Source organism: Phascolarctos cinereus, unplaced genomic scaffold, assembly GCF_003287225.1.
Source record: "Phascolarctos cinereus isolate Bilbo 61053 unplaced genomic scaffold, phaCin_HiC Scaffold_726;HRSCAF=1367, whole genome shotgun sequence".
NCBI classification, from domain to species: domain Eukaryota; kingdom Metazoa; phylum Chordata; class Mammalia; order Diprotodontia; family Phascolarctidae; genus Phascolarctos; species Phascolarctos cinereus.
The window spans coordinates 416,549,616-416,576,556 of NW_027556098.1; the positions used below are offsets into that span (position 1 = coordinate 416,549,616).

Here is a 26,941-nt window from a genome sequence, read left to right on the forward strand (position 1 = left end):
TGTACAGGTGCCCATTTTGAGTCGGGAAAAGTTAACTCCTTGGTGGGGACAGGTTTTAATTTCTCAGTGAAGGCCTTAACTAGAGAGATGATGCCTCTGAAGACAATGATGGTTATGTATCCAGACCCCCAAATTGCTACTCTATGTGAACAAGGTAGAATCCTTGGTGTGGATGTCCCCTGGAATCAAGAAACCATCCAAGGAGAACAGAAGTCTGAGCTTGAGGCTTCTCGACAGCGCTTCAGGTTTTTTCGATATCCAGAAGGAGCTGGTCCTCTTGAGGCCCTGAGCCGACTTAGGGAACTTTGTCTTCAATGGCTAAGACCAGAAATCCATACAAAGGAGCAAATCCTGGAGCTGCTGGTGCTGGAACAATTCCTGGCCATCCTGCCTGGGGAAATCAGGGCTTGGGTGAAATCACAAAATCCAAAGACAAGCGAAGAGGTGGTGGCCTTGGTAGAGGATCTGGCCCAAATGTTAGAGGAAGGAGGTGAGACTTACAACCCAATGGGAAGAGAAGGGGGAAAAATAAGCACATTTTGTGATTTTCTCCAGCAGCATGTTTGTGGGAGTAAAAATAGCAAATGATGAGGGTGATCCAGGGTTGAGGCGTGGCAGGACACAATCAGTAACATAATAAGGGTGCGAGGGTCTCGAGAAGAAGACATTGTAGAGATGAACTAGTTCACCAAGAGGTCAAGATCAGGAAGGAGAGTGTAGATAGTCTAGGAGAGTACTTAGGGGAGAGGGAAAAGGAATTAAACATTTGTATAGGCCCTACTATGTGCTAAGTGCCTTGCAAATACTCTCTTCTTCATCCTCAGCAAGGTAGGTGCTGCTGTCCCCATTTATAAGTGAGGAAACTGAAGTCAACAGAAGTTAAACAAGGGTCACACAGCTAGTGTCTGACGCTAGATTTGAACTCAGGTCTTTCTGACTCCAGGCCCAGCCCTCTCCATTGTGCCATCCAGCTGAAGAGTTGATAAATTGGAGGTCAAAGATTTGGAATAAGAACAAGGGTTGGCATTGCAAAGGCAAGGGGGAGGTAGAATGATTATTGTGATTGGATAAAGGAATTTCAGAGTTAATGAGCATGGACTTTGTGTGTGATGGCAAGATCAAAGTCATGACCATCTGTGGCTGAAGTGTGGTAAAATGAATACTTGTGAAATATGAGGAACTGGGGCTTGTCCCCTTGGAGGAAAGTATCAGAAGGTATGTTGAAGTCCTCTAGTATGAGAACAAGGAGTTATGAAGGAGAGAAAGTTGTGAGCCAGGCCCTGAACTCACTGAGAAAAGGGAAGTGCCCTAGTGGTTGGTAGACAACAGCTACCAGAGTGTGGCTTGAGTGGTACATATGGACTGAGTAAACCTCAAAGAGGAGAGGTTACTGATTGATAGTAGTAGAGACAGAACCTGGAAGTCGCAGTGGGGAGCAAGGAGTATTCCAACTCCCTACCTCAACCAGTGAGTTAGGAGAAATGAGTGAAAATGCAGGTAATGCTGGAAAGAGAGGCCAGGGAGGCTGTGTCCTTCAGGAGGGAGTCAGGTCTGTGTTAGCCAAAAGATAAAAGGAGTGGGAAAGGAAACAATTTAAGATGAAAGCAAATTGCTGAATCTGGAACAGGCATTGCAGAGAGCCACTTTAAAGTGGGACCCATTTAAAGTGGGTTTGGGTTAAAGGGAATGGGAGCAAGGGATTGGGCATTTGGGGACAAGGAATCAGATTTAAATGATGATGGGGGGGCAGTTCATCACAGAGTACTGAGTTTAAGTAGATTGTCATGGTCCATATGTTTGGTTTCAGGATAGAGTCCTTGCAGCACCTTCAACAGTTCAGGGGAAGTGACAGCTGCTTGGAGCTGAAAGAATGGTGTTACTCCCTTTTCCTAAGGAAGGAGACATGTAGGGAGAAGAAAGGGTTACTGGTTGTTGTAAGATAATTCTGATCTATATTTCCTTCCTATCTCTGCCTTCAGAGGACTCTCCACTTGTCCAAGAAGGGAGCCCTGAGGAGGGACATGGCTCTATATTCCTGACAACCAGGGCCCAGGTGAGTTGGCATTTCTGCCTTTAAATGCTAGATCAGTCCTTACAGCTGATAACATTATCTCATGGAACTTCTTATCCCAGTGTAACCTCTTGTAGAAACCTGAATTCTAGTTGCCTGTCACTCAAGTGACTCACCCTACCTTCCTGGAAAATGTACCCTACGTGGAATGGTCTCCACTTGATGAATGTCCCTTCCTTTATTATCTCCCTCCACTTTATGCAGCATTCACTATTTAATTCAGCAGCTCCTTCAGGCCTAATCAGTGGTACGTAGCATTGAAAGAGAGCTTTTGCATTCTTTGAGGTGCACTTCATTGGGAGAAACATCTGAAATAGAGATTGAGCCAATGCAGAGTAACTCACATGCAACTTTTTTTAAAAGGGGTACAGGGAAATGCATGAGTAAGAGCCAAACTGAACTACAAGCAATAAATGCTGTTTAGCAGAGAGACAGATCAACTTAGGACAGAATGGGTAGGGAAGGGTTCATGAAACATGAAAGACAGTTAGCTGGAGGATATCAGTGGGGTGGGAGGGGATAGGAGAGAAGGCTTAGAATTGAGAGGAAACATCGAACAAAAAGCAGTGCAAGACTGGGAGGGGCAGAGCCAAGATGGTGGAGTAAAAGGCAGTGACCTGCTTGAGCTCTCCCCCAAAGCCCTCCAAATACCCATCAAAAAGGGCTCTAAACAAATTCTAGAGCAGCAGAACCCACAAAAAGATTGAAACAAATTTCCAACCCAAGACAGCCTGGATTGTTGACTGGAAATATCTGTTGTGCCGGGCTGGGAGAGGAGCATAGTTGAGCCACACAGGGTGTGCAGGCAAAGACCAGGCCTTAGCGAACCTGGAGCAGTCCTCGGGATTGAATCAAGGGGAGCTATGGCAGTTTCTAGACTTCTCAACCCACAAACACCAAAGATAACATAGAAGATCAATAGCAAAGGTTAGTCCCACAGTGAGAGAGGAGTTCAGTCTAGCCCTAGTCCCTGTGCAGCTCTAGGGCGGAGGCTGCTTCCAGAGCTCTTGGACCATAGACTGAGGGGGAATCGAGTGGCTGATCAGAGGGGGATTGCAGGGATCTCTTTGCTGATGCTGAGTCAGGATTCTCTTGCTTTGCCCCTGCTTGGATCTGGGTCACAGTTCTGGGTGGTGGTCCTGGGGCAAGGATGAGTGCTGGCATAGTGGAGCTTGTAGTGGTGGTGAAGAAGGAATCCTTCTCACAGTTCTCATAGACCAGAGCACAGGCCAGGAAAAGAGTAAACACTTCACCCTTGATCATACCACCTTGGAAGAACAGAAAATTCACAGGTCCCTAGAAGTATCTCTGAAAACAGCTGCACAAAACCCCTGAAACTTGGGAGAATACATTCTCCACAGTGGAAGCAGACCCCTACCTTAACAAAGAGTTCAAAACTCAAGTAATTGGCTAGGGACATGAGCAAACTATGCAAAAAAACAAAAAACAGTCAGACCATAAAATCTTTCTTTGGTAACAAAGAAAATCAAAACCTACAACCAGAAGAAGACAACAAAGTCAAAGTTCCTACATCCAAATCCTCCAAGAAAAATATGAATCAGTCCCAGGCCATGGAAGAGCTCAGAAAGGATTTTGAGAAACAATAAGAGAAGTAGAGGAAAAACTGGGAAGAGAAATGAGAATGATACAAGAAAATGATGAAAAACAAGTCAACAGCTTGCTAAAGAAGACCCAAAAAAATACTGAAGAAAGTAACACCTTAAAAAATAGACTAACCCAAATGGCAAAAGAGGTCTGAAAAGCCAATGAAGAGAAGAATGCCTTCAAAAGCAGAATTGGCCAAATGGAAAAGGAAGTCCAAAAGCTCACTGAAGAAAATTCTTCCTTAAAAATTAGAATGGAGCAAATGGAAGCTAGTGACTTTATGAGAAATTAAGACAAAACCAAACCAAAAGAATGGGAAAAATAGAAGACAATGTGAAATATCTCATTGGAAAAACAACTGACCTTGGAAATAGATCCAGCAGAGAGAATTTTAAAATTATTGGGCTACCTGAAAGCCATGATCAAAAAAAGAGCCTACACATCATCTGTCAAGCAATTATCAAGGAAAACTGCCCTGATATTCTAGAACCAGAGGGTAAAATAGAAATTGAAAGAATCTACCGATCACCTCCTGAAATTCCCAAAGGAAAACCCCTAGGAATATTATAGCCAAATTCCAGAGATCCCAGGTCAAGGAGGAAATATTGCAAGCAGCTAGAAAGATACAATTAAGTATTGTGAAAACACAATCGAGATAACACAAGATTTAGCAGCTTCTACATTAAGGGACTGGAGGGCTTGGACTGTGATATTCCGGAGGGCGAAGGGGATAGGATTACAACCAATAATCACCTACCCAGAAAAACTGAGTATAATCCTTCAGGAGAAAAGAAATGTATATTCAGTGAAATAGAGGACTTTCAAGCATTCTTGATGAAAAGACCAGAGCTGAATAGAAAATTTGACTTTCAAATATAAGACTCAAGAGAAGCATGAAAAGGTAAACAGGAAAAAGAAATCATAAGGGACTTAATAAAATCGAACTGTTTATATGCCTAAAGGGCTATAAAAATGTGCATACCCTTTGACCCAGCGATAGCACTTCTAGGGCTGTATCCCAAAGAGATCATACAAATGGGAAAAGAACCCACATGTACAAAAATGTTTATAGCAGCTCTTTTAGTGGTGGCCAAGAATTGGAAATTGAGAGGCCCATCAGTTGGGGAATGGCTGAACAAGTTGTGGTATATGAATGTAATGGAATACTATTGTGCTATAAGAAATGATGAACAGGCTGACTTCAGAAAAACCTGGAAAGACTTTATGGTCTGATGCAGAGTGAAGTGAGCAGAACCAGGAGAACATTATACACAGCAACAGCCACATTGTGTGATGACTAATATTAATAGACTTAACCCTTCTCAGCAATGCAAGGATCTAAGGCATCTCCAAAGCCCTCATGATGGAAAATGCTATCTACATCCAAAGAAAGAACTATGCAGTTTGAATGCAGATGGAAGCATACTATTTTCTGTTTTTTTCTTCTGTTGTGTTTTGTCTTCTCTTTTTGGTGGTTCCTCCTATTGGTTCTAATTCTTCCTTACAACATCACTAATGTGAAAATATGTTTAATAGGAATGTATATGTATAGCCTATATCAGATTGCATGCCATCTTGGGAAAGAAGGTGGGGAAGGGAGGGGGAGAAAAATTTAAAACTCAAAAGCTTATGGAAGTGATTACTGATATATCAAAATAAATTAATACTTAAAAAAATACAAATGTTATAAAGTATTAAAAAATTGAACTATTTATATTCCTACATGGAAAGATGATATTTGTAACTCATGAGATCTTTGTCAGTATTAGGGTGGTTGGAATGGAAAAATATATGTATAGATAGAGAGATAGATAAATGGACAGATAGATGGCATAGGGTGAGTTGAAAATAAAGGGGTGAGAGGATTATACTGGGAGAAGGAGAAAGGGAGAGGTAGAATGGGGTAAATTATCTCACATAAAACAGACAGGAAAAAGCTTTCACAGTGGAGGGGAAGTGGGGGAAGGTGAGAGGGAGTAAGTGAACCTTATTCTCTTGGGATTTGACTTAAGGAGGGAACAACATACACACTCAATCAGGTATGGAAATCTGTCACCCTACAGGAAAATAGAAGAAGGGGCTAAGAGTAGTGTGTGGGGGGTAGTAGAAGGGAGGGCAGATTAGGGGAAGGGGTATTCAGAATGCATGCTGTCTTGGGGTGAGGGGAGGGGTGAGAAGGGGAAAAAATTTGAAACTTAAAATCTTGTGGAAGTGAATGTTGAAAACTAAAAATAAAGTAATAATAATAAAAAAAAAAGAAAACAAAAAGAGCAGTGTAAACAGTAACCTGGGTAGAGTAGATGGTTTATGTTTATAAATAATGTTACACTTGATTGTAAGAAGGCTTTAGTGCCATCATAAGGAGTTTGGATTGTTTGATTCTTGTCTTTATTTCCCCAGCAATGGGAGACATTGCTAAGAAGTGAAGTCCTCTTATGTGGAAAAACTTGCCACAGATATCTGAAAGTGGAATAGGCTGCCTTGGGAAGTAATGGGTTTCCTATTATTGGAGATCTTCAATCAAAGGCTGGAGGATCACTTGTCAGGTATACTACGGTGGGGCTTGTTCAGGCATGGCTAGATCAAATGGGCTTTTAGGTCTCTTCCAACTCTGGGATTCTGTGACCTAAAGTCTGATCTCTTTTTTTAAATAAAATTTTCCATTATCCTGCATCTGGTTGCCCTCTGCCTTCTTTGAATTCCTACATTTGCATACTTTGATCTGGGATCTCATTGATATGAGTGTTCCCTCTAGTTACAGATCTCATCCCAGCCACAACTTCTCATACAGCACACCTCTTATCCAGGTCATTATAGAAATCTTCCACCAAGGGTCCACCCAATGTGTAGAAAGCTTTCCTCTAGATCTCTTGACATTTGGATGCCAGTGGAGTATGTGGGCTGTCCCTTGGTCAGCCCTTGCTCTTGATGTGTAAAAGACCCACCTCCTCTTCCAGAAATAGATCTCTTTTATCATCCTTTGCACTTGATAATACATTGCTGTCCAACTGGTACCTCTCCATTGCTTTGTAGGTAACACAGAACTAATTCTTTGGAGACCATGATTTTCTGTGACTCACAGCAATACATCACCTGAAAAGTATTAATGTTATAAAGATGAAACTTCATTGCAGGGAGAACATTGGTTCATGAGAATCAATATACAGTTTCCCCAGTGTAAGCCATCCTTACCTCTTCCTCATTCTACTTTAGGCCCTCTTCATTACTCATCTGCAATGTTTATCCAAGATGTATGTACTGATGGAGCAGTTTTATGGACCATCTTTAAAATCATGTACCATAATCTGGACATTAGGCATTCTTCTTCTACTTAGATTATCCTGTGTGGATAGTCAGACCAAACTCTTGTGAGATTATGGATCTAGAGATTAGGAGTCTCCATAGGGTTCAGGGGTTTAATGTAATCAGTACAACATCACCCACAAAGAGGATCATCTGAAGTACCTCTCCATCTATTAGGAAATCCTTTTTGCATTTAGAGTCATCACTGAACATCCTCCTTGTCAGTGGCACACATCTTTGGCATATGTGTGTCTCCTTGTTGATTGGGTGATGTTAATAACCAGAAGGCAGAGGGATAAAGTTCTCCTTTACCTTTCACAGGAATTTTGACGTAGGCATGATCAAGGCCTGTTGGAGGAGTTTCTTTAAAGTGGCGTTGTGTTCTACTGAAGGAAGTGCATTATTGTAGTCAACCAACAAGAAGAAGTGGGGTCTTGTATTCTTTGCACTTTTCACACACTTGCATGACTATAAAGATGTGGTCTATTACAGAGTCTACAATGTAATCCATAATTTGTGGAAGCCTACCTGTTACCATTTCACTTCTTTAACAATGGCCCTAATACATCTGGTGATTATTATCATAAATATTTACTTTGCAGAAGACATATGGGTCAGTAGTTAATTTCTAAATACAATTGTATTGACATTTTTTGTTTTTATTTCACCTCCATTTGCCACTGTATCCTTCCCCATTTCTTCCAGAAATACTTTCTTTTAAAAATTAAGGGCAGGTAGGTGGCACAGTGGATAGAGCTCAGGAGGACCTGAATTCAAATCTGGCCTTAGATACTACACTCACTAGCTGTGTGACTCTGGGCAAGTCACTTAACCTCAGTTGCCTCATACACACACAAAATAAGAAAAAAAAAATTTTCCACAAGAGGAAACAGTCAAAAAGTCTGATTTTTTTTTTTGTTCAGTGTCCAACACTTATGGTCCTCCACCTCTATAATGAATGTGGGAAGGTTTTTTTCTGACTCAGTTAACAATAGTTATTAAGTGCTTACTATGTTTCCTGCACTGTACCAAGCTCCAGGGATACAAAAAAAGGCAAAAAATGGTGGTTCCCTGCCCTTAAAGAGTTCACATTCTGATGACGGAGACAAACTACTCTGCACCTACAAGATAAATACAGTGTAAACCACCGTTGGAGCAAACAAGCTACAAGGCATCTTTGTGGCAGTGTGTTGGCTCATTTTCATCATGAACACTGGGATTCTGAGAGATATTCCAAAAGCCTATGAAATTATATTTCTTTTTGCCTTTGAATGTGTGATGGATAAATCAACTTCAGAAGTTCTTTTATTCTCTTCTCAAAGGAGATTCCACAAGTCATCCTCCTGTTAAGCTACAACTCTTTTTTGTCTTTTGGTTTCATGTATATCAAGAATTTCAAAATGACATTCATTTTCTCCAGTACAGTGTCCCATCATTGGTCACAACATAAGAACCTCACATTGGGGTGCCAGCAGTTAAGTTAATGTTTGAAATACTCTTAACAACTGTGATTCTTAACACCCTTTATTTCCATTTCTGCCCCTGTAGAAGCAATAGGTAGCCACATAAACTGAGGGCCATTCGGTATGTTGCTTTGGATTATGGGTTTCTTTGGCTAAATAATTCATCACAAAGTTCCTGGAAATTGGTGAGAAGCCTGTCTGTATATAACCAAGGTATCTTCCTTGGACCACAGGCCTTGTCTGATGCTAGGATTATATGGCAAACCACTCCAACATCTTTGTCAAGAAACTCCCATAAAAATGGGGTCACAAAGAGTCAGACCTTAATAAAGGACTTACCAACAACAAGGATTATACTCCAGGCCTTTCTAGTTTAATAGAACCTGCAAGAACTCATGGGCTCCTACCTAGCCCTTGAAAAGCCAGAAGATCCTCCTTGACACCAAAAAAAAAGAGAAAACTTAGAGTAGGATTTTGGGACCGAAAAGAGACTAGGCCTAACCCCTAAGGAGGAAAAACTGGATGAGATAAAGCTCTAGAATGGGTGGATGAGGAGACTTATGTAGATGTTAAATTTAACAATTCAGTTCTGAAACAAGTTCTACAAGCCATCAGGAGAAGATTTTTAAATACAAAGGAAAGAACATGCAAGTAACTCAAGATTACTCTACAACCACTAGAAAAAGGAGGAGGGAATGGAAGAATAAGTTCTGAAGAGTATTGGAGGTCAGGATGCAGCTCAAGGTGACCTCTTCTGCACATATAAGTCTACCCATACAGGATGAAAGGTGACATTCTATAATAAAGAAGAGTTTGAAACTTTTTAGGGAAGAAAAAGTAAAAAGATGATTTGCTTCTTGAACATCACCAAACAACAGAAATGCAGCAGGAGTGAATAAATACAGCAAACAACGACAGTAACAGCAACATAGTGACAATGGAGAGACCAGTAAGAGACCTTTCTAAGTACGTAAGGAGACAGGAGTAAAGGTAGAAATCTGGTTGAGCTAACAGTGAAGAGGTGGATGGCAATATTATGGACAGAACCTGACAACTCCCTACCTGCAGGTGAATGTTTCTTTTGCATGACTACATTACAACATGAGAGGGTACATAAAAGGGGGTCAGAGAAGTAGAGGGATAGAGAAATGAGTGATGTGCCAGTATTAAATTGAAGGCTAGCAATGACGGTGGAGCATGATCACTTTGATCTCAGAAAGAGAAGATCCTACAGGGGAATGAGTGAGGAGGAAAGGGGAAAGATTGAAAAGGAGGGAGAAAGGCAGGAGACCAAGTAGTTGGGAGATGAGAGGGGATTTCACTGACATGCTTCTGTGAGGGAAGAGAAATAGGTGGTCAAGGGAGATGAGGAGTTTACACTGAGTGAAGTCTAGGGTATTTGGTGCTGGAAAAGTCTTCACGTACTGGGGATGGATGGGGAGGAGTCTGAACCTCTTCTGGGGGCATCTAACCTCTGGAGGAGTGGCACAGCCTGGACACAGGGAGATTTCAAATCAGTCAGATGTAGGGGGTGGGGAGAAACAGACAAGAAAGGGTTTGGATTGTTATTGAACTATATAATCAGGGATGTGGTGGGGGAGATGCCCTACGATGGGGTAGTAATGAATAGATCACTATGCCTGGAGTCAAGAAGATGAGTTCAAACCTGGCCTCAGACATTATTAGCTGTGTGATGCTGGACAAGTCACTTAACTTTTGTATCACCTTTCTCATCTGTAAAATGAGGATAATAACTCCTACCTCTTAGGGTTGTTGTGAGAATCAGAAATATTAGTAGTAGAGTGCTTAGCACAGTATATATCATATGTGCTAATGTTAGCTGCTATAATTATTATTGTTGTTATTATAATTGGCATTGCTTTGGAAATGAGGCACATTGGACAAGAGGGACCCATGAGGTGAGTCTCATAATGCAGTGACAGACATAACCTAAAGCAAAGTCCTAGAATGGATACCTTAGAATCTTTGTTAGCATGAAGAATGCAAAGGAAAACAAACCAGGTAAAGAGAAGTTATGAGTCAGAAAAGAAGGGTATTAACAGAAAGAGAAGGTGGATAATGAAGAGAGTAAGAGAAATCTTTTTTTGGAAAGGGATGAAAAACAAATTAAATTTAAAAACTAAGGAACAAGACTATGCGAAGGGGAGGAAAGGAAGCAGGAAATATCAAACAAGAAGGGGTGAAGAGTGAGGGCAAACAAGCCAGCGGAAACAGGGCCCCCTTAGAAAAGATTAAAGTGAAGTAACTGAGGGAACATAATACTGTGTCTACAGCAGAAGAAACTGAAACTGAAAAGCTTCTGCTCAGATGACATTAATGCACCTAGAATAAGAAGAGAAGGGGTCAAATGGGGAGAAAATCCTTATATCAAATTTCTCTAATAAGGGGTTGGTATCCAAGATATATAAACAATAAATACATATATAAGAATATTAAGCATTCCCCAATAGATAAAACATCAAAGGAAATGAACAAACTTTTTTCAACAAACTACAGAGTATTCATACCCACATGAAAAAAAAGCGTTCCAAATAATAATAGAAATGCAAATCAGAATCAGCATGAAGCTTCGCCTCAAACCTTGCACGTTGACAAAGATGAGAGAAAATGACAACACTCAATTTTAGAGGGGTTGTGGAAGGATAAGCACACTTGGACATTGTTGGTAAAGCTGCAGAATGGTATAGTCATTTTGGAAAGCAGTTTGGAATTACGCAAATAAAATTATTAACATGTCCATTCCTTTTGAATCAGAAATTCAGTTACTGGGCTTATACACAAAGGCTTATTATCAGTGATAATAAGAAAGTTCCTGTATACTCCAGAATATTTATAGCAGCACCTTTTGTGATATCTAAGAATTGGAAGCTAAGTAGAAGTTCATCAATTGCAGATGGCTAAACAAATTGTTGTATAGGAATATAATGGAATCTTAATGTGCTATGAGAAATGAAGTGAGTGATGAATACAGCGAAGTATGGAAAGATCTACATGAAGTGATGCAGACTGAAGTCAGCAAAGTAAAAGAAAAAGACTATACACAGTAACTACAACAATGTAAGTGAACAGAACAATGACACATCAAAAAATCCAAAGTAAATGTAACAAAAATCATAAAGATCAAATAACTGGGACTTGAAGGGATATAAGGATATACCCCCAACCTACCCCTCCTTGGAGGTTAGAGTTTCACCTGTGTTAGACTACATGTTTTAGGACTTTTTCAGTGTCTGGATTAGTTGTACTGATTTTTTTCTTTTTCCTCTCCAAAAAATACTGTTTGTCACATGAGCTGGCTCTCTGGGAGGAGAAGGAGGGATACATGGGATACTGTGATGATGTAAGAAACAGAAAAAAAATGACTAATTAAAAAAACAAAAAATGAATTATTTTTGTATACAAGATGATACTTGTTGGAGAAAGATATTAGAAACCTAAAACTTTTCATACAGAGTGTTAGATCTGGGTTAGGAATACCTAATTTCAAATCTTGTCTTTGATAATAATAAAGTCACATGTATCTCTTTCCCTCAGTCTCCTGAACTTGTACCGCATAGTGCTATTTGTGAGATCAAATAAGATTATGTATACATATATAAAGTTCTTTACAAACTTTATTATATGTAAGTCATTATTAGTGTTGATATTACTAATGAAGTACTATATATACTTTTAAATTAGCATGGCATAGTGGAGAATAAGCCAATCTCAAAACCATAAAAACCCAGATTCAAGTCCTACCTCTAAAACATACTGGTTGAGTGACCCCTGGACAAGTCCCTTAACCTCTCAGTGCTCTAGGCAGCTCTGTTAAAAACTTAAGTTTCAGAGATAGTGCTAACTAACATTCATAGAGGGTTTTCTCTATACTAATGCAATCACAAGTCTAGTTCCTATCCTCTATATGTTAGCTATTATGAAAAGATTCTAGACAAGAGTATTTTGTATTCATTAATAAGAATTTTTTATTAGTAATGGAGAATAATTATTCTGTTGTATGCTCCTAAAAAAAGTCATGATATAGTGGAAAGAGCCCTGAACTTTTTGTCTGGAGACTTGGGTTCAAGTCCTACTTCTCACAGACTAGCTGAGTGACTGTGGACAAGTCCCTAAACTTCTTAGTACTTCAAGGGACTCTTTGGCATTAGAAATTGCAGAACAGTAGCAGAGCACCCTGTTTGAGGTAGTTTCCTTCCCTAATGAAGTCAGAAGTCCACCAACAAGAGTAACAATAAATAATTGCAATATCTCTCTCACTAAGTTGGCAGGAGGAAAAGAATTTGCAACCCTCAAAGCACTGTATATCTGTGAGTCTTTGTTGTTAGAGCTATTTTGGATTCTAAGATTGTATAACCAAGTATGAGATGTGTATTTTTTGTGGTTTGGAGGTCTAAGTCTCACTCAGGTAGATGCTGTTTGAAGGGAGGTTTTATTAATAAGTCAGAGCTATGTATATCCCCTAAAATCTCATACAAAGTGAGGCAAAGAGTCTGTCATGCTATGCCCATGTGACTGGGAACCCTTTGAAAGAACCCCTAAAATGGAGCACTGCTTTGTGTATAGGCTATAATTCTCTTTCCTTGCAGCGAGCAAGTAAGGGATGATGAGTAATCAGGAACCTGTTTGGTGTTTCAGGAAGTACTGACATTCCAGGATGTGGCTGTGGACTTTACCTGGGAAGAATGGGGGCAACTGGACCCTGCTCAGCAGAATCTGTACAGGGATGTGATATTGGACAACTATCAAAACCTGATCTCTCTGGGTAAGGAGAGCTTCCCACATAACTCAAAATCTGTTTTTTTGTATTGCCTTTGCACCTTTATTTGCTGGAGGCTGTGAAGTATCCAAAGGGCTCAGCTGAATTTTGGCTTGAGGTATAGGGAAGGAAGATTCTTTATATCTCTGGTACCAAGAGGCAGGATGTCCGTGCTCTCTGTTCCCATGAGGAAAGTCCACATAAAACTAGAAATTATGAATGCCATCGTGCTGCCATCGACATGGATCTTTCCTGATCATCTTCCCCGTGTTCCAAGTATTCTTCCTCAAAATTTCAGTGCCTTAAGGTATAAAAATTTCTCACATAGAGAGGCAGCATGGGACCTTGGAAAGAGTATGGGACTTTGATTCAGATGATCTGATTCAAATCTCAGCTCTATAACTGAATAATTGTGTGACATGAGCAAGTCACTTGTCTTCTAAGCTTCACTTTCTTTATCTGCAAAATGTGTATAATATTTGCACCATCTCTAGAGCTCTCAGGAATTTTTGTCTTGCACAAATGAGACATTTTAAAATGCTGTGTAAATGATAAAGCATTATATAAATAGAAGGTGGTATAATTATCTATCATTAATAATTTCATTGTTTTTACTTCTAACCCCAAATCCACATTGTGATCCTCTCTGTGCACATTTCCATAGTTCAGAATGGCTTTCCAAGATACTTTATATCAGTCCTTTGGCCAGGAGCTCTTGACAATTTTTTGAAGACGTAGACTCCTTTGGCAATTTGGTGAAACCTATGGACCCTTTCCCAATAATGCCTTAAAATGCAGAAAGCATTCCTGCATCTCAGGTGAAGAGCCTTAGACCTTCACAGCTCATGTTCTTTTTTTGCAATGAAATGGACTGAGAAGGCTCTGTATTTCTGTCCCATCACATTCACCTTTCTTTCTGCATGAGCAGGATTTCCAGTTTCCAAACCAGAGGTGATCTTCCAACTGGAACAAGGGGAAGTCCCATGGGCTCTGAAGAGAGAAGTTGCCAAAGGTTCCTGTCCAGGTGAGTGACTGAAAACCAGGAAGGAGCAGCTCAGCAGATCCATCATGGATGAAGCCTCTTTGAAATGGTGAAGAAGGGGGGCAGCTAGGTGGCACAGTGGATACAGCACCAGCCCTGGATTCAGGAGGACCTGAGTTCAACTCCAGCCTCAGACACCTAACACTTACTAGTTGTGTGACCCTGGGCAAGTCACTTAACCCCCCATTGCCCAACCAAAAACAAAAAGAAAGAAATGCCAACGCCCAAGAGAGTTGTCTCTTTCACCATTCTTGGGGGTTACATTTTTCTTAGAAGACGTTTCCCTGCCTCACTGTTCTGAGCATTCAGTGAGTGCATAAGGATTGGCAAATGCATGTATAGACATGGCTACAGGCCCAGAGGAGAATTGTTTCAAAGCATGAAATCAGTTTATTGTGCTTGGGGATGTTTAAATGTGGTTGGAAAGAAAAGGCATGTGTGAAAGCTAAATAGCTTTAAATAGCAAGCCACTGCATATGGGGAGAGAAGGAAGGGGAGGAAGGGGATGGGGAGGCGTAAAAAGCATGGCCTGACTACATGGGATGATCTAAAGCTGATTACCTAGGATTCAGTTATATTTTGAGGACTTTTAAATGGCTGGCTGAAGACTTTTTCCTTTATCCTCCAAATGTGACAGGCAAGCAGAATTAGAGTATTAATTCCAACAGTTGAATTCAACAGCTATGAAGTACCTATAAAAATGAGATATTTATTAAATTTATTTATTTAGGTCAAATATATTTATCAAATGCTATGCTAAAACTTAGGTAAACTGGATCTACAACACATCCTTGATTTGTCAACTGAATAGGTGTGCAAAGAAGAGGGAAAAAATTGTCTGGCAAACCTAATATTGATGAAGCAGGCTTTGCTGGCTCTTGGCAATCTCTGTTTCCTTTTCTAGACATTCACTAGCTATTTTGACAATCCCTCGATTTCCTTGTTAGCCTCCACTCATTATGAGCTTTAGCATACCTGATAATACTTTTATAAGCCAGTGTAGCCCAGGGTTGGGATTTGGTCAGAAATAAACAATGACAAGACGAGAAGAACAGCCAGGATAGTATATAATGGGAGTTGTTAACTATAGGATTAAAACTGTGAAAGAGGAAAAGATCAGAGCAGGGGTGACACACTGAGAGAACAAGAACAGGTAATGGCACTGATGGAGAATAGGGTTAGGAAAGTGAAGCCGAATGAGAGACGAAAGGGTAGGAGATTATTGTCAGAGAAAAATGTAGGCTGTGTCTTACTTTATGTGTGACTGAGAGAGGATAAAAGTTTAGGTCCTGGTAGCTGACAAGGCACAAGTTTGAGGCATGTTAACATGGGTATTGAAATTTACAAGGATAAAGGAAGTAGAGATAATATAGGAAGAACGTGAGGGAGAATGACATGGAGGCTAATAGAAAACTGTAACAAGGATTTCAGCTGGCTAATGTAGAGGGTTCAGATGAACCCCAAAGGAGAGATTGCTGAGTGATGGCAACAGAGGCTTTAGAAGTAATAATGAAGCATGATAATATAATGCTTACTCCTTCTGGCCCAGTGAGTTGGTCAGCCCATCAGTAAGCATTTACTAAGTGCCTAGAGTGCCCTTAACACTGTGCTAAGCATGAGATACAATGAAGCACAAAAACAAAGATAATTCTTTGTTCTCAAAGAGCTCAGAGTTCTAATGAAGACAACATGCTAACAATACAAACAAAATTATAGGATAAACTGGAGACAGTCAACAGAAGGAAGGCACTAGCATTAAGGGGGAATGAGGAAAGGCTTCTTGCAAAAGGTGGGATTTTAGCTAGGATTTAAAGGAAGACAGGGAGGACAATAGATGTAGATGAGGAGGAAGGACATTCGAGACATGGAGGATAGCCAGTGAAAATGTCCAGATGGAGTATGTTGTGTAAGAAACAGCAAGGAGGCCAGTGTTACTATATCATAGAGTATTGGGGGGTGGGGCATAGTGAGCAAGATTTAAGGTCTAAGAAGACTGGAAAGGTTGGAGGGGAAGACTATGAAGGACTCTGAAGGCTCAGCTTTGATAACTGAGTGGAGGATAAACTGGAGTGGGGGGAGAAACTTGATGGAGGGAGTCCAACCAGCAAGCTAGTAAAATAGTCCAGGCATGAGGAAATGAGGGCCTACGCTAAGGTGGTGACAGTAACAGAGATAAGAAGAGGTTGTGTATGAGAGATATTAATTAAAGTCAAATTGAGAGATTTTAATAAGGGTAAAATTGACAGGTCTTGGCAGTACATTGGATATGGAGAGTAAAAGAGAGTGAGGAGTTGGGAATGATACATAGGTGACAAGGGTGGGTGACTGGACTGGGAGAGGATAATGGCACCATTGATAGTAACAGAGAAGTTAAGAGAAGGAGAATGTTTCAGGAGAAACATAATGACTTCAGTTTTGGATGTGTGGTGTTTAAGACATCTATTGCATATCCGATTGGAGATGTCCCATAGGCAGCTGGAGATGTTAGACTAGAAGTCAGAAGAGAGATTAGAGCTGGATAAGTAAATTTTAGAATTATCACTACAGAAATGATAATTGAGTCCATGAATGCTGACGAGATTACTAATTGAAATGAGGTAGAAGGAGAAGATTGGCGGGTGCGGGGTGGGGAGGGACATACAGGGTTAGCAGGGAGATGAAGTAGCAGCCAGACAGGCAGGAGGAGGCATAAAAGAGGATCCTACAGTACTGAAGAAGGAGGACAAGGAAGCCAAATTTTCTTATGGGAGTAAGGTTTCCAAAGCTGGTAAGCACTGGAGGAAGAACTCTTACAGGAGAAGTTTGTTAATGATTGGTTCAAATTTCCAGAAGGAACAGCAAAAGGAGAGGGCAGAGGAGGAGAGGAAGAGGTAGAGGTAGGGTTCGGATGAAAGGTGGGGTGAAATCAGGAAGTGGTAGCAGCAGAATGGGCCTTCCACCTTGGTAGATGTCATTTGGAGTGACAAGAATGCAGGTGAGAGGTCTGGAGCCTAGCCAGAGGATAAGAGGAGTACCAGTGGCTTGAGTCTCCTCCCCACCAGAGTCCTGTGATGATAGAGGACAGCATCCACCTGTTCTGTCACAAACCCTCTGGAAGAAGGAAGGAAGGGGGGTAGTTTAACCGCAGTAAGATCTGGGCATATCAGGCCCCAGGGGCCCAAACTTCCGTTCATTTCTGATTTCTTCGAACCCGAGGAGGGGCCTGGCTTTTGAGAGGGATAGTGATGTGAAGGCCTTGTCATAAAGAGGTGAAGCTGTTCCCGTATATACATGATGAGCTGGCCAGGGTAATGGACACAAGCACCCTGTTTTTACAATCTAGATGTGAGGGGATGAGGGCCCACATTCTGGGCCAGCATTGGCTCCAACATTTCACCCATTTATCTGTCAGTCCTCAACTCTTATACTCATGCTGTGTTCCTAGTGACTCCTTCCCACATTCCCTCTTTACTGGATGAGCCCTCCTCATTTTTGTAGCTGATCCTGCCTGTCGTCTTCTCAGATCACAAAGCTTTATTGTGTATTGCTTCCTTTGTTAAAGCCATGATATCCTCAAAGACTTTTTCCTGTACCTTTTATTTCTCATTCAATATAATTCAATTTAGCAAATGTGTACTAAGGACTTACTATGTTCAGAGATCTTCATCCAGTTCACAGTGTAGGGGTCCCCCAGGGTTCTGTCCTAGGCCTTCTTCTCTTTTCCTTCTACCTCATGACCCATGGACTTAATTACTATCTTTATGCTAATTTTCAAATATATTCTGCCCTAATCTCTCTGCTGACCTCCAATCTCACATCTCCAACTGCCTCTCACACATCTCAGACTGGATGTTCAGTAGACATCTTAAGCTCAACATGTCCAAAATGGAACTTAATATCTTTCCCAGTAAACTGTGCCTCCTATCTTCTCTGTAACTGTCGAGGACAACCCCATCTTCCCAGTCATCTGGACTGTCAACTTGGTGTCATCCTCAATTTATCACTTCCTTATTCCCACTCCTATATCCAGTCATTGCCAAGGCCTATTTCACCTTTGAAACATCTCTCTAATATACCCCCTTCTCTAATATTCCTACCACTCTGGTGCAGGAGCTCTTCACCTCATACTTAGATTACTGTAATAGCCAGCTGGTGAGTCTGCCTGCCCAAGTCTCTCCCTACTCCAATCCATCTTTCATTCAGACAGCAAAGTGATTTCCTAAACCAGAGGTCCAATCATAGCACTCCCCTATTCAATAAATCCTGGGCTCCCTATTACCTCCAGGATCAAATACCAAATATTCTGTTTTGGATTCAAAGCCCTTCATGTCCTAGAATCCTCTGACCCTTCCAGTGCTGCAACTTACTCCCCACTACATACTCCTCGATCAGTGACAATGGCCTCCTTGCTCTTCCATGAACAAGACACTTCATCTCGTGGTTCTGAGCATTTTCTCTGGATGTCCCCTTTGCCTGGGATGCTCTCCTGCTTCTCCTTCAAATCCCAACTAAAATCCCACCTTCTATAGGAAGCCCTCTTCAACCCCTCTTAATTCCACTGCCTTCCCTCTGTTATTTATTTCCCATTTATCTTGTATATAGTTTTTTTTTATACATAGTTGTTCATTTGTCCCCCTCCCCTGCCCTGACCCTGCTTTAGATTGTGAGCTCCTTGAGGGCAGGGAGTGTAAAGGAGTGCCTTTCTTTTTTCTTTTTTTTTTTTGCCTTTTTTGTATATTCAGCACTAGCAGATTGCTTGGCACATAGTAGGTGCTTAGTGAATGCTTATTGACTGATTGACAAGGAAGGTATAAAAATAAATGAGACACAATTCCTGTTCTCAAGGAGGGAATGATCTGGAGGTGGAAGATTAAAAATACCCAGAAATCATGGCTAGATGCAAAATAGACCATGAACATAATAGAGGTAGAGATAATATACTGTTTGAGGATTGAGCACTATTCTTCCTGTGGCCATTTGGTTATTTCATTGTTTAAATAAAAATGAATGTCGTGTTTGCATCCTTGCAATTCATCTTTTCAACATGAGTTAGCTGGCTGTAGTTGTGCTTTTATGTGTCGTATGCTAGGGTACCTAAGACATGAATACACTCAAGTTTGGGATCCTTCCAGATATATCAGAGAAAGTAGCTCAGAGTCATAAAAACAGGTAGTTTTCTCAGGAAAGGAGGTACATGGAGCAAGGTATACACAGGAGGACTGCTTCTCACCTATGTTCTCAGTACAGTGATGAAATGCTGCTTTTTTTTTGATAGTATCCATGGAATCCTCTTTTGTTTTTTCTTTCAGATTGGGGAACTAGACATGAGACCAAGGATTCAAATTCAAAGCAAAACATATCTGGTGAAAAATCATCTCAGGAAAGACTAACAGGGGATGGTCCTGAGCAGTTGGTTAAGGACTGGGAGTATGGTGGCAGATTTGAGAGAAAACAGGAGGGGAACTTGGAGAGAAAATCAAGGCAAGTACTGATCATCCACAAGAAAAACCCAAATACAGTGAAAGACCATGAGTGTAATACCTTGCAAAGAAATTCCAGTCAGGGGGTCCATCCTTGTGACACAACAAACTGGGCCTGCAGGAAAGAGTTTCCATCAACATGGCACACGTGAAAAGACCCTCCAGAAGCTGTCTGACCTAATTAAACGTAATAGAATTACTTCAGGGAAGGAACCTTGTAAATATAACAAATGCACTAAAGCCTTTAGTTACCAATCAGATGTTATTCAGTATCCTAAAGTACCTGCTGAAAGCAAATCCTATATATGTAATGAATATGAGGAAGACATTAGTCAAAAGGAATACCTGAATCAACCACAGAAAAGTCCTGTTGGAGAGAACACTTATAATTACGATGAATGTAGGAATATCTTCAGCCAAATGGAGTACCTTGCTAACCAGAAGACAATTAATACTGGAGACAAACTCGATATATACAGTGAATATGGGAAAACCTCTGATGACTCATCTCTTACTAAACATCAGAGGATTCATACAGGAGAAAAATCTTATAAATGTGATGAGTGTATGAAAGCTTTTTAGTAACAAGTCATCTCTTACTCAACATCAGAGAATTCATACTAGAAAAAAAACCCAAACATATAATTCATGTGGGAAAACCTTCCACCAGAACACAAATCGTATTCAACATCAGAGAATTCATACAAGAGACAAACGCTATAAGCATAAAGAATGTGGGCAGGCTATAGGTCAAAATTCATCCTTCTCTGAACATGAAAATATTCTTACAGGAAGGAGAGCTTATAATTATAATGAATGTGGGAAAGCCTTCAGCAAGAAAGGACATTGTAGTAAACAGAGAATTAATACTAGAAAAAACATCTGACAATTTGTGTACATAAAGATTAGATCATGCACCTGGTGTGAGAATACTAGCTTCAGTCTTGGGGGTAGTAGTCATGTCTTGAAGTACTCTGGTGTATCATGCCTAGAGGAGGGCCCCACAGAAGAATGCCAGAGATTAAGGGGGAGCAAGATAAGGTTTTGGACAGGTTAGAAAGGAAGCGGTTAGGTAATGTAAGTGGTAGGTTTGGTAGGACAGGTGCAACCACCAACCAAGAAATTGGGAGGCAGACATACATGTGTGGAAGACCCTTGCCCCACACCCTCTAGGTGATGAGGCCCTTTTGGTTCAGCTCTACCATGTCTTGTGGTGATTATAGAAGTTGCGCTGACCAGTCCAGCTCACCAATCACAGACTGTTTGAGCAGTGCCCTTCATTGCTCCTTTCTCCAGCCCATCTTGTCCCTAGAATATATTTGTCTTCATATTATTGGAGCATGCTGGCCACTCCTGTAACACAGTTACCAGAATTCTCAGCCATTGTAGACTCAGCAAGGCCAAGTATTATCCAGAAACTTGCAGAATTCATGCTCGCTTTGACACTTCCACAAACTCTGATAGAGTCTCATGCAAATTCATCCTGACATCATTCAACCCATCATCTTACTTCTCAAGAATATCTAATTAATCTTGTGCCCATAAGAAAGCAGCCCTGGAGCACTCAATCTTTTCTATTCAGGAAACATATCTCTCAGGCAATTAGGTGAATTCAGCTATGGATCAGACTTCCCCATATCTTTATCCAGCTATCCCATCAAGCTTTGGGCATCAGGGAGTAGGAAGATGGACTGTATCCCAAGGAAATGATGAGGGGTGGGACAAGCCTGTAATCCCAGTGATGCTGAAGAATATGTATTACAGAAGTGAGGCTCAGGGAGATATGCTATGGGCAGGTGCTCTTCTTTGGCCTCATGGCTTGGGTTGGAGCAAAGACCAAGGTCCAGACATTTGCAGACTGTTGTTACTCAGGAAGCAAGTATAATCGTGAACTTTATTACTATGTGACACAGCAGTGAGGAGAAACCAAAAGCACCAATACATGATATAGCAACACAGAAAGATACGGAGCCACACAGAGCCAGAGCCATTCACAAATGAAAAGCATATTCAGTGGCGAAATGTCAGTGGGAGTACATGTTCAAAGTGCAGTCTGAGGAGCAAAATTTTATACCTTAAAGATGAAGTTGACTGAGAACAGGTAATTGGTGCCAGATATGACAGGTGGCATTCCAAATCAGATTCATGTGTGGTGGGGGAATTGACTTGGTTACTTATTGATACCAGACATGAGTGGGGGAGTTTTCTATTTGGAATCAGGCTGAGGGTCTGAATCTATAATTAGGGATTCTAAGAATGAGTATTTTCATGCAGCTGCTACCGTTGGCCAGGACTCTCAACCAGGTAGGAGCCATGATCATTTACTTGTCTGACATAGGGGCAGAATGAGTCAGGACAGTAGAAATAGACAAGCTGTCTATCATTGTGTGTTTTTTGTCATTATAATCACATATCTTAAGTGACTCCACATTGGAGTCCCATCATTTCTATTTAAACATCAAATTTATTTTTAAAACCCTAGTTTTCATAGAAAGAGCACCCAGGATACCCTGAGTGTGAAATGACCTCTTTCTTTCCCCTCCCTTGTAAAGGGAGAAGAAATAGACCAGGTACCTAGGGGGGAACCTGTTCCTAGGTCCTTACCTGGGTTACTGCTTCCAAATAGGTCAACCATCATCAAATACTTGGGGGCAGAATCTAGCTACACAGACAATGTCTTGTCTCATCTCATCTTCTAATAGACCTACCTCTTCCCTCCACTCCAGTATTTTTGTTTTCCAAATCTGTTTTTCTCTCTTTCACCTCAGTAAAAAAAAGGAAAAAAGTTCCATTGAATTAATTTTTTTAATTCTGCAAATTACATTTTTAAATTTTGCATTGATTGGACTTGTAATCATTCATTATTTCTTTTTTGATGGTTTTCCTTTCACCTTAAAACCAATCAGGAGTTACTTGTGTTTGTTTCATGCTCTCTTCAGAATCAAGCTGTTTTATATACTTCATTAGACATTCATGAGTTTTGTCATCATTTTTTTTTTGTGGCTAGGTAATGTGGTTAAGTAACTTGTCCAGGGTTATGCAGCTAGTAAGTGTCAAGTGTCTGCGGCCTCTTGTCTTCATTTCTTAAGCAAGCTTTATATAGTCTTGGCTTTAACTGAACATTTCCTCAAGTCTAAGGGTTTCAAGATTTTTACAATTTTTTGTATTCCTTGTCATTTAATTTTTGAGTTCTGATTGTCAGTAATCAAATCTGATCATGAGGCCAAACCTTCACAAAAAGAACATTTCTACCCTTGGAATTCTTCATTGGCCTTTGTTTCTGTACTCCATGAGAAGAGTCCTGAGACCGTCTTGGTTTTCTTTATGCTGCCTTCAAGCCTTGCATAGCCAGTGACATTGGCCCTCTATCCCAGTTCCTTCCTTCAGTCTCCTTTTCTTCTTATTCTTAGGTAGAATCAGAGTCTGCTGCACTTGCAGGGTGGTACCAGGCAAGAAGAAATTTCTTTGGAATCCTCTATAACGTCAGGGAACTCAATTCTGTGGACACTCCATATTAAGAGAGCAGCATGTTTTCAGAACTTATTGCTAATTCTTCAACTACATGCAGTGGGGGAGGGGGAGTGTTAAGGGCAGAATCTCCCCATCACAAAATGTGGACCAGCCACACTACAGTAAGTTAGTCTATGTGCAGTCTCGTAGTATTTATTCAAGATTCTCTCCTTTTCCTATAGATACAGTTCTTATAGCTTCCAAATATGCATACATATTTTCTTTGGGTGGGGAGTTGGGGGTGTTTGATTCTTTGTATTTGTATTTTCAGTGCCTATTATAGCGTTTGGCACATAGCTGGCATTTAAATATGCTTGTTGATTACTGACTGAAGGAGTAACTAATCTGCAACTTTCCTGATTCAGTGACACACATCCATTATTAATGGTACTACTTCTAAGAAACAAGTCTGAACACATCATAATTCACACCTCTAATAGGATTTTGAACAGCTAGGGGTTCTATTGAGGCCAGTTTTGGCTTGATGCTCAGACTTGACAAAGCCAAAGACCCCAGCTGCTGTCATAAGAACACACCATTCGACAAAAACAGAAGGCAATTTTCCAGAAGCTAGGTATAGAACAATATCAAGGCCAGCTCCGAATGCTTGCATGGTTTTAAAATTAGACAGAACATCATGAACAAATCTGATGACATCCAGCAAGTCCCTAAGTTGATGTACTGACCTTTTACCGGGATCTTCTATTGCTGCATGGGATGAACACAGTGCTCAGGCACTTCAGATGTGGTGTAGGAATCATTTGTGAATATAACTTAGCCCCTGTAATTCCTATGGGACTCAACACAGGAAGCACTTTGTGGGATAAAGATACAAATACAGGAGGTTTGAAGGACATGGTCCAACTGGAAAGCCAGCTTCACCATTTATGTCATATCTAATTATTTCGCCCTCTCTAAAAGTATGATCAGAAAAAAAGGTATGATCAGGGCTACTTGGAATAACACAGGGCTGGAAGTAACCCAGATAAAATGTTTACAAGGATCGGCTTGAAGGCTCATTTCACAAAAGGATCCCAAAGAAAGAAGTGACTTTCTGGATTCCCTCAGGATATAAACTTAGCCGTAGCCTCTAACTGCTCTCGATTTTAGTTTATGACGTGTGAGGACATGCATGGAGATGAATGAGACTCACCTCCTGATCATGCAGTGTGGTGATTTTTCTGTGTCTCAGGGCCTTAGGCCTCAGAAGTTCCAGGGAAACACAGGACTTTTCTAGCTCTGCACATCAGGAAGTACACTTTTGGTCTGTCTCCCACATCTTGCTTGCCAGTCAAAGGCTATTTGAGCAGATCCTTGGTGCAGTAGATAGAACACTAGGCCTAGAGTCAGGAAGACCTGAGGTCAACCAGCCTCAGACATTTACTAGCTATGTGACCTTTGGAAAGTCACTTAACCTTGTCTGCCTTGGTTTCCTCATATGTAAAATGAACTGGAGAAGGAGGTGGCAAACCATTCCAGTATCTTTGCCAAGAAAACCTCAGATGGGGTTATGAAGAGTTGGACATGCCTGAAACAGGTGAATTTTCATTGCCACTTTCTCCAGACCATCTTGTCCTGTGAACATACTTGCCTTCAGCACATTACTGGAGTATGCTGACCACTCCTACAAGACAGTTAGAAGGGTTCTCACCCATTGTAGACTGAGCAAGACCAAGTGTTGTCCAGCAACTTCAGGTGGGGCACAATCCTTTTTCACTTCACTTCTTGACCTGTTCCCATGAGCCCTTGTAGAGCATTATACAAATTCATTGAAGAATAACTCGGGTAACTCCCTTGCTTCCCAGGAATATTCCAGGAATCCTTCTTAATGATCAAGAAAGTTAAGTCTTGGAGTGTTCAGCATCTTTTCAGTTCAGGCATCCATGCCATCTAAGACTAGACTCTCAAAATTTCAGCCTTTATTTGCCCGGTCTCCAATTACCCATTCTTAACAGCCATTGCAAGCTCTCTTTCAGGTACTTTGGCAAATTTAGCCGTGGATCACAGATTCCCATCTCCCACGGTTGTACAACTATCCAATTTAGTTTTGGGCATCAGGGTTCGGCATAGAGATAATGGCCCAAGGAAAGATGAGGAGACAGGATTGGCAATTCCAGTAAGGGTGAAGAGTATTTATTGGAGAGTTAAGGCCCAGGGTGAGAAGCCAGTGTGTAGAAGTACCTGGGACAATCAGGGTAGTTAGAGTCTTCTACTTCCTGTCCCTTGGAGGGGGTATGAGGTGGAAAGGTACCTAGTAAGACACCTGGTCCCAAACCCTTGCCTGGTTGCTTTTTACAAAAGGGCCAATCAGCAGAATTTAGCTAGGGGAACAATCTATCTCCACAGACAAGGTTTTATTCAACTCATGCTGTGAGGAGCCTCTTCCATTCACTGCAGTAATTTTCTTTTTGAAATTAGTTATTTCTTATTTCACTATTATAAAAAGAATACCAGCTTGCTTTTTTTTTCCATCCTGCAAATTGAGTTTTAAATTTTTGGGTCAAAAACAATTTCTAACCCATTTTCATGTATTAGCCTTTTATATATTTCCTAAAACTTTTGAAACATTCCAGAGTTACTTGTTTCATGTCATTTTTGGAATTCTAAGATTTTTGAATTTCATTAAACATTGAACTTTCTTTTGTCTTCATTTGTTAATCAAGCTTCATATTTTCCTTCCTTATTTTATCAGGATGCTCTTTGTTGTTTTAATTTATTGTGGTCTGGGCTTTTGTTGAATTTTTCCTCCTGAAATCTTTGGTATTGTATACTTTTTTACAATTTTTATGACATTCCTTATCATTCCATTTTAGGGTCCTCCTAATTGCTGGTGTGAGCTCCCTGAAGGCAGGGACTGTCTTTTACCTTTCTTTGTATGCCTAGGACTTCATACAGTGCCTGGCACTTGGGTAGGTGCTTAATAAATGATTATTGACTGACTGAACTGACTATAGTTTGATGCTAAGACTGGGTTACATAGAGGCAACATCCTCCTTCTTGGAACTTATCCTATCCTAAGTACACCCTGAGAAGACAGGACTAGAACCTTCTGGGTTTCATTTCCATTACACTCGGGCCTGACACAGCCAATGAAGCTGTCTTCCCCACTGTCATCTCCATTTCTTATTTCTGGGCAGAATCAGAGGCAACTCCATTTGTAAGTCGTGCACATCATGAAGGAGGTTCTTAGGGAAACCTCTACAACCTTGGAGAAATCCTATTCTATAAACAGTCCATATTCTATAAACAGCAGCATATTTTCAGCACCTTCATTTCATTTCATTTCAATTACCATTTATTAACTGTTCACTATGTGCCAGGCATTCTGCTAAGTGCTAGAAAAACAAATATGTAAAACAAAGAGTGCCTGCCCTCAAGGAGCTTACAAGCTAAGGGAACAAGACAACACACAAAAGGAATCAGAAAAGCAAGAGGGTATCATGGAGCATCCAAAATTGGGATACACTGTTCCATGGAGTCCAAAGAAAGCAGAACTGCTAATGCAAGTTGGAGAGTTACCAGGAAAGCTCTGAAAGTTCACAGCTCTCTGTGAAGGAAGGAAGGCTTTGGAATGAGGTTAGTGCTCTAGCTCCCAGCCCTTCAATCAGAGAGGAGAGGCCACTGACAAGTTGAGACTGTGCTGAGTATCTGCATGGTGAGATTTCAGTTGATCAGCTTATCCGGAGTGGGGCCTACTGTTACATGGAGTCC

General features: G+C 40.8%; 1 protein-coding gene across 1 annotated transcript; it reads left to right on the top strand.

The window, feature by feature from the left end:
• Positions 1 to 108: 108 nt before the first annotated feature.
• On the top strand, positions 109 to 22,318 carry LOC110219998 (zinc finger protein 215-like). The gene is given in 7 exon segments (XM_078146259.1): positions 109 to 490; positions 1,980 to 2,053; positions 13,099 to 13,225; positions 14,148 to 14,243; positions 19,550 to 19,803; positions 19,805 to 20,296; positions 20,298 to 22,318. Coding segments are annotated over 7 exon segments (1,734 nt in total). The 3' UTR covers positions 20,607 to 22,318.
• Positions 22,319 to 26,941: the final 4,623 nt, after the last annotated feature.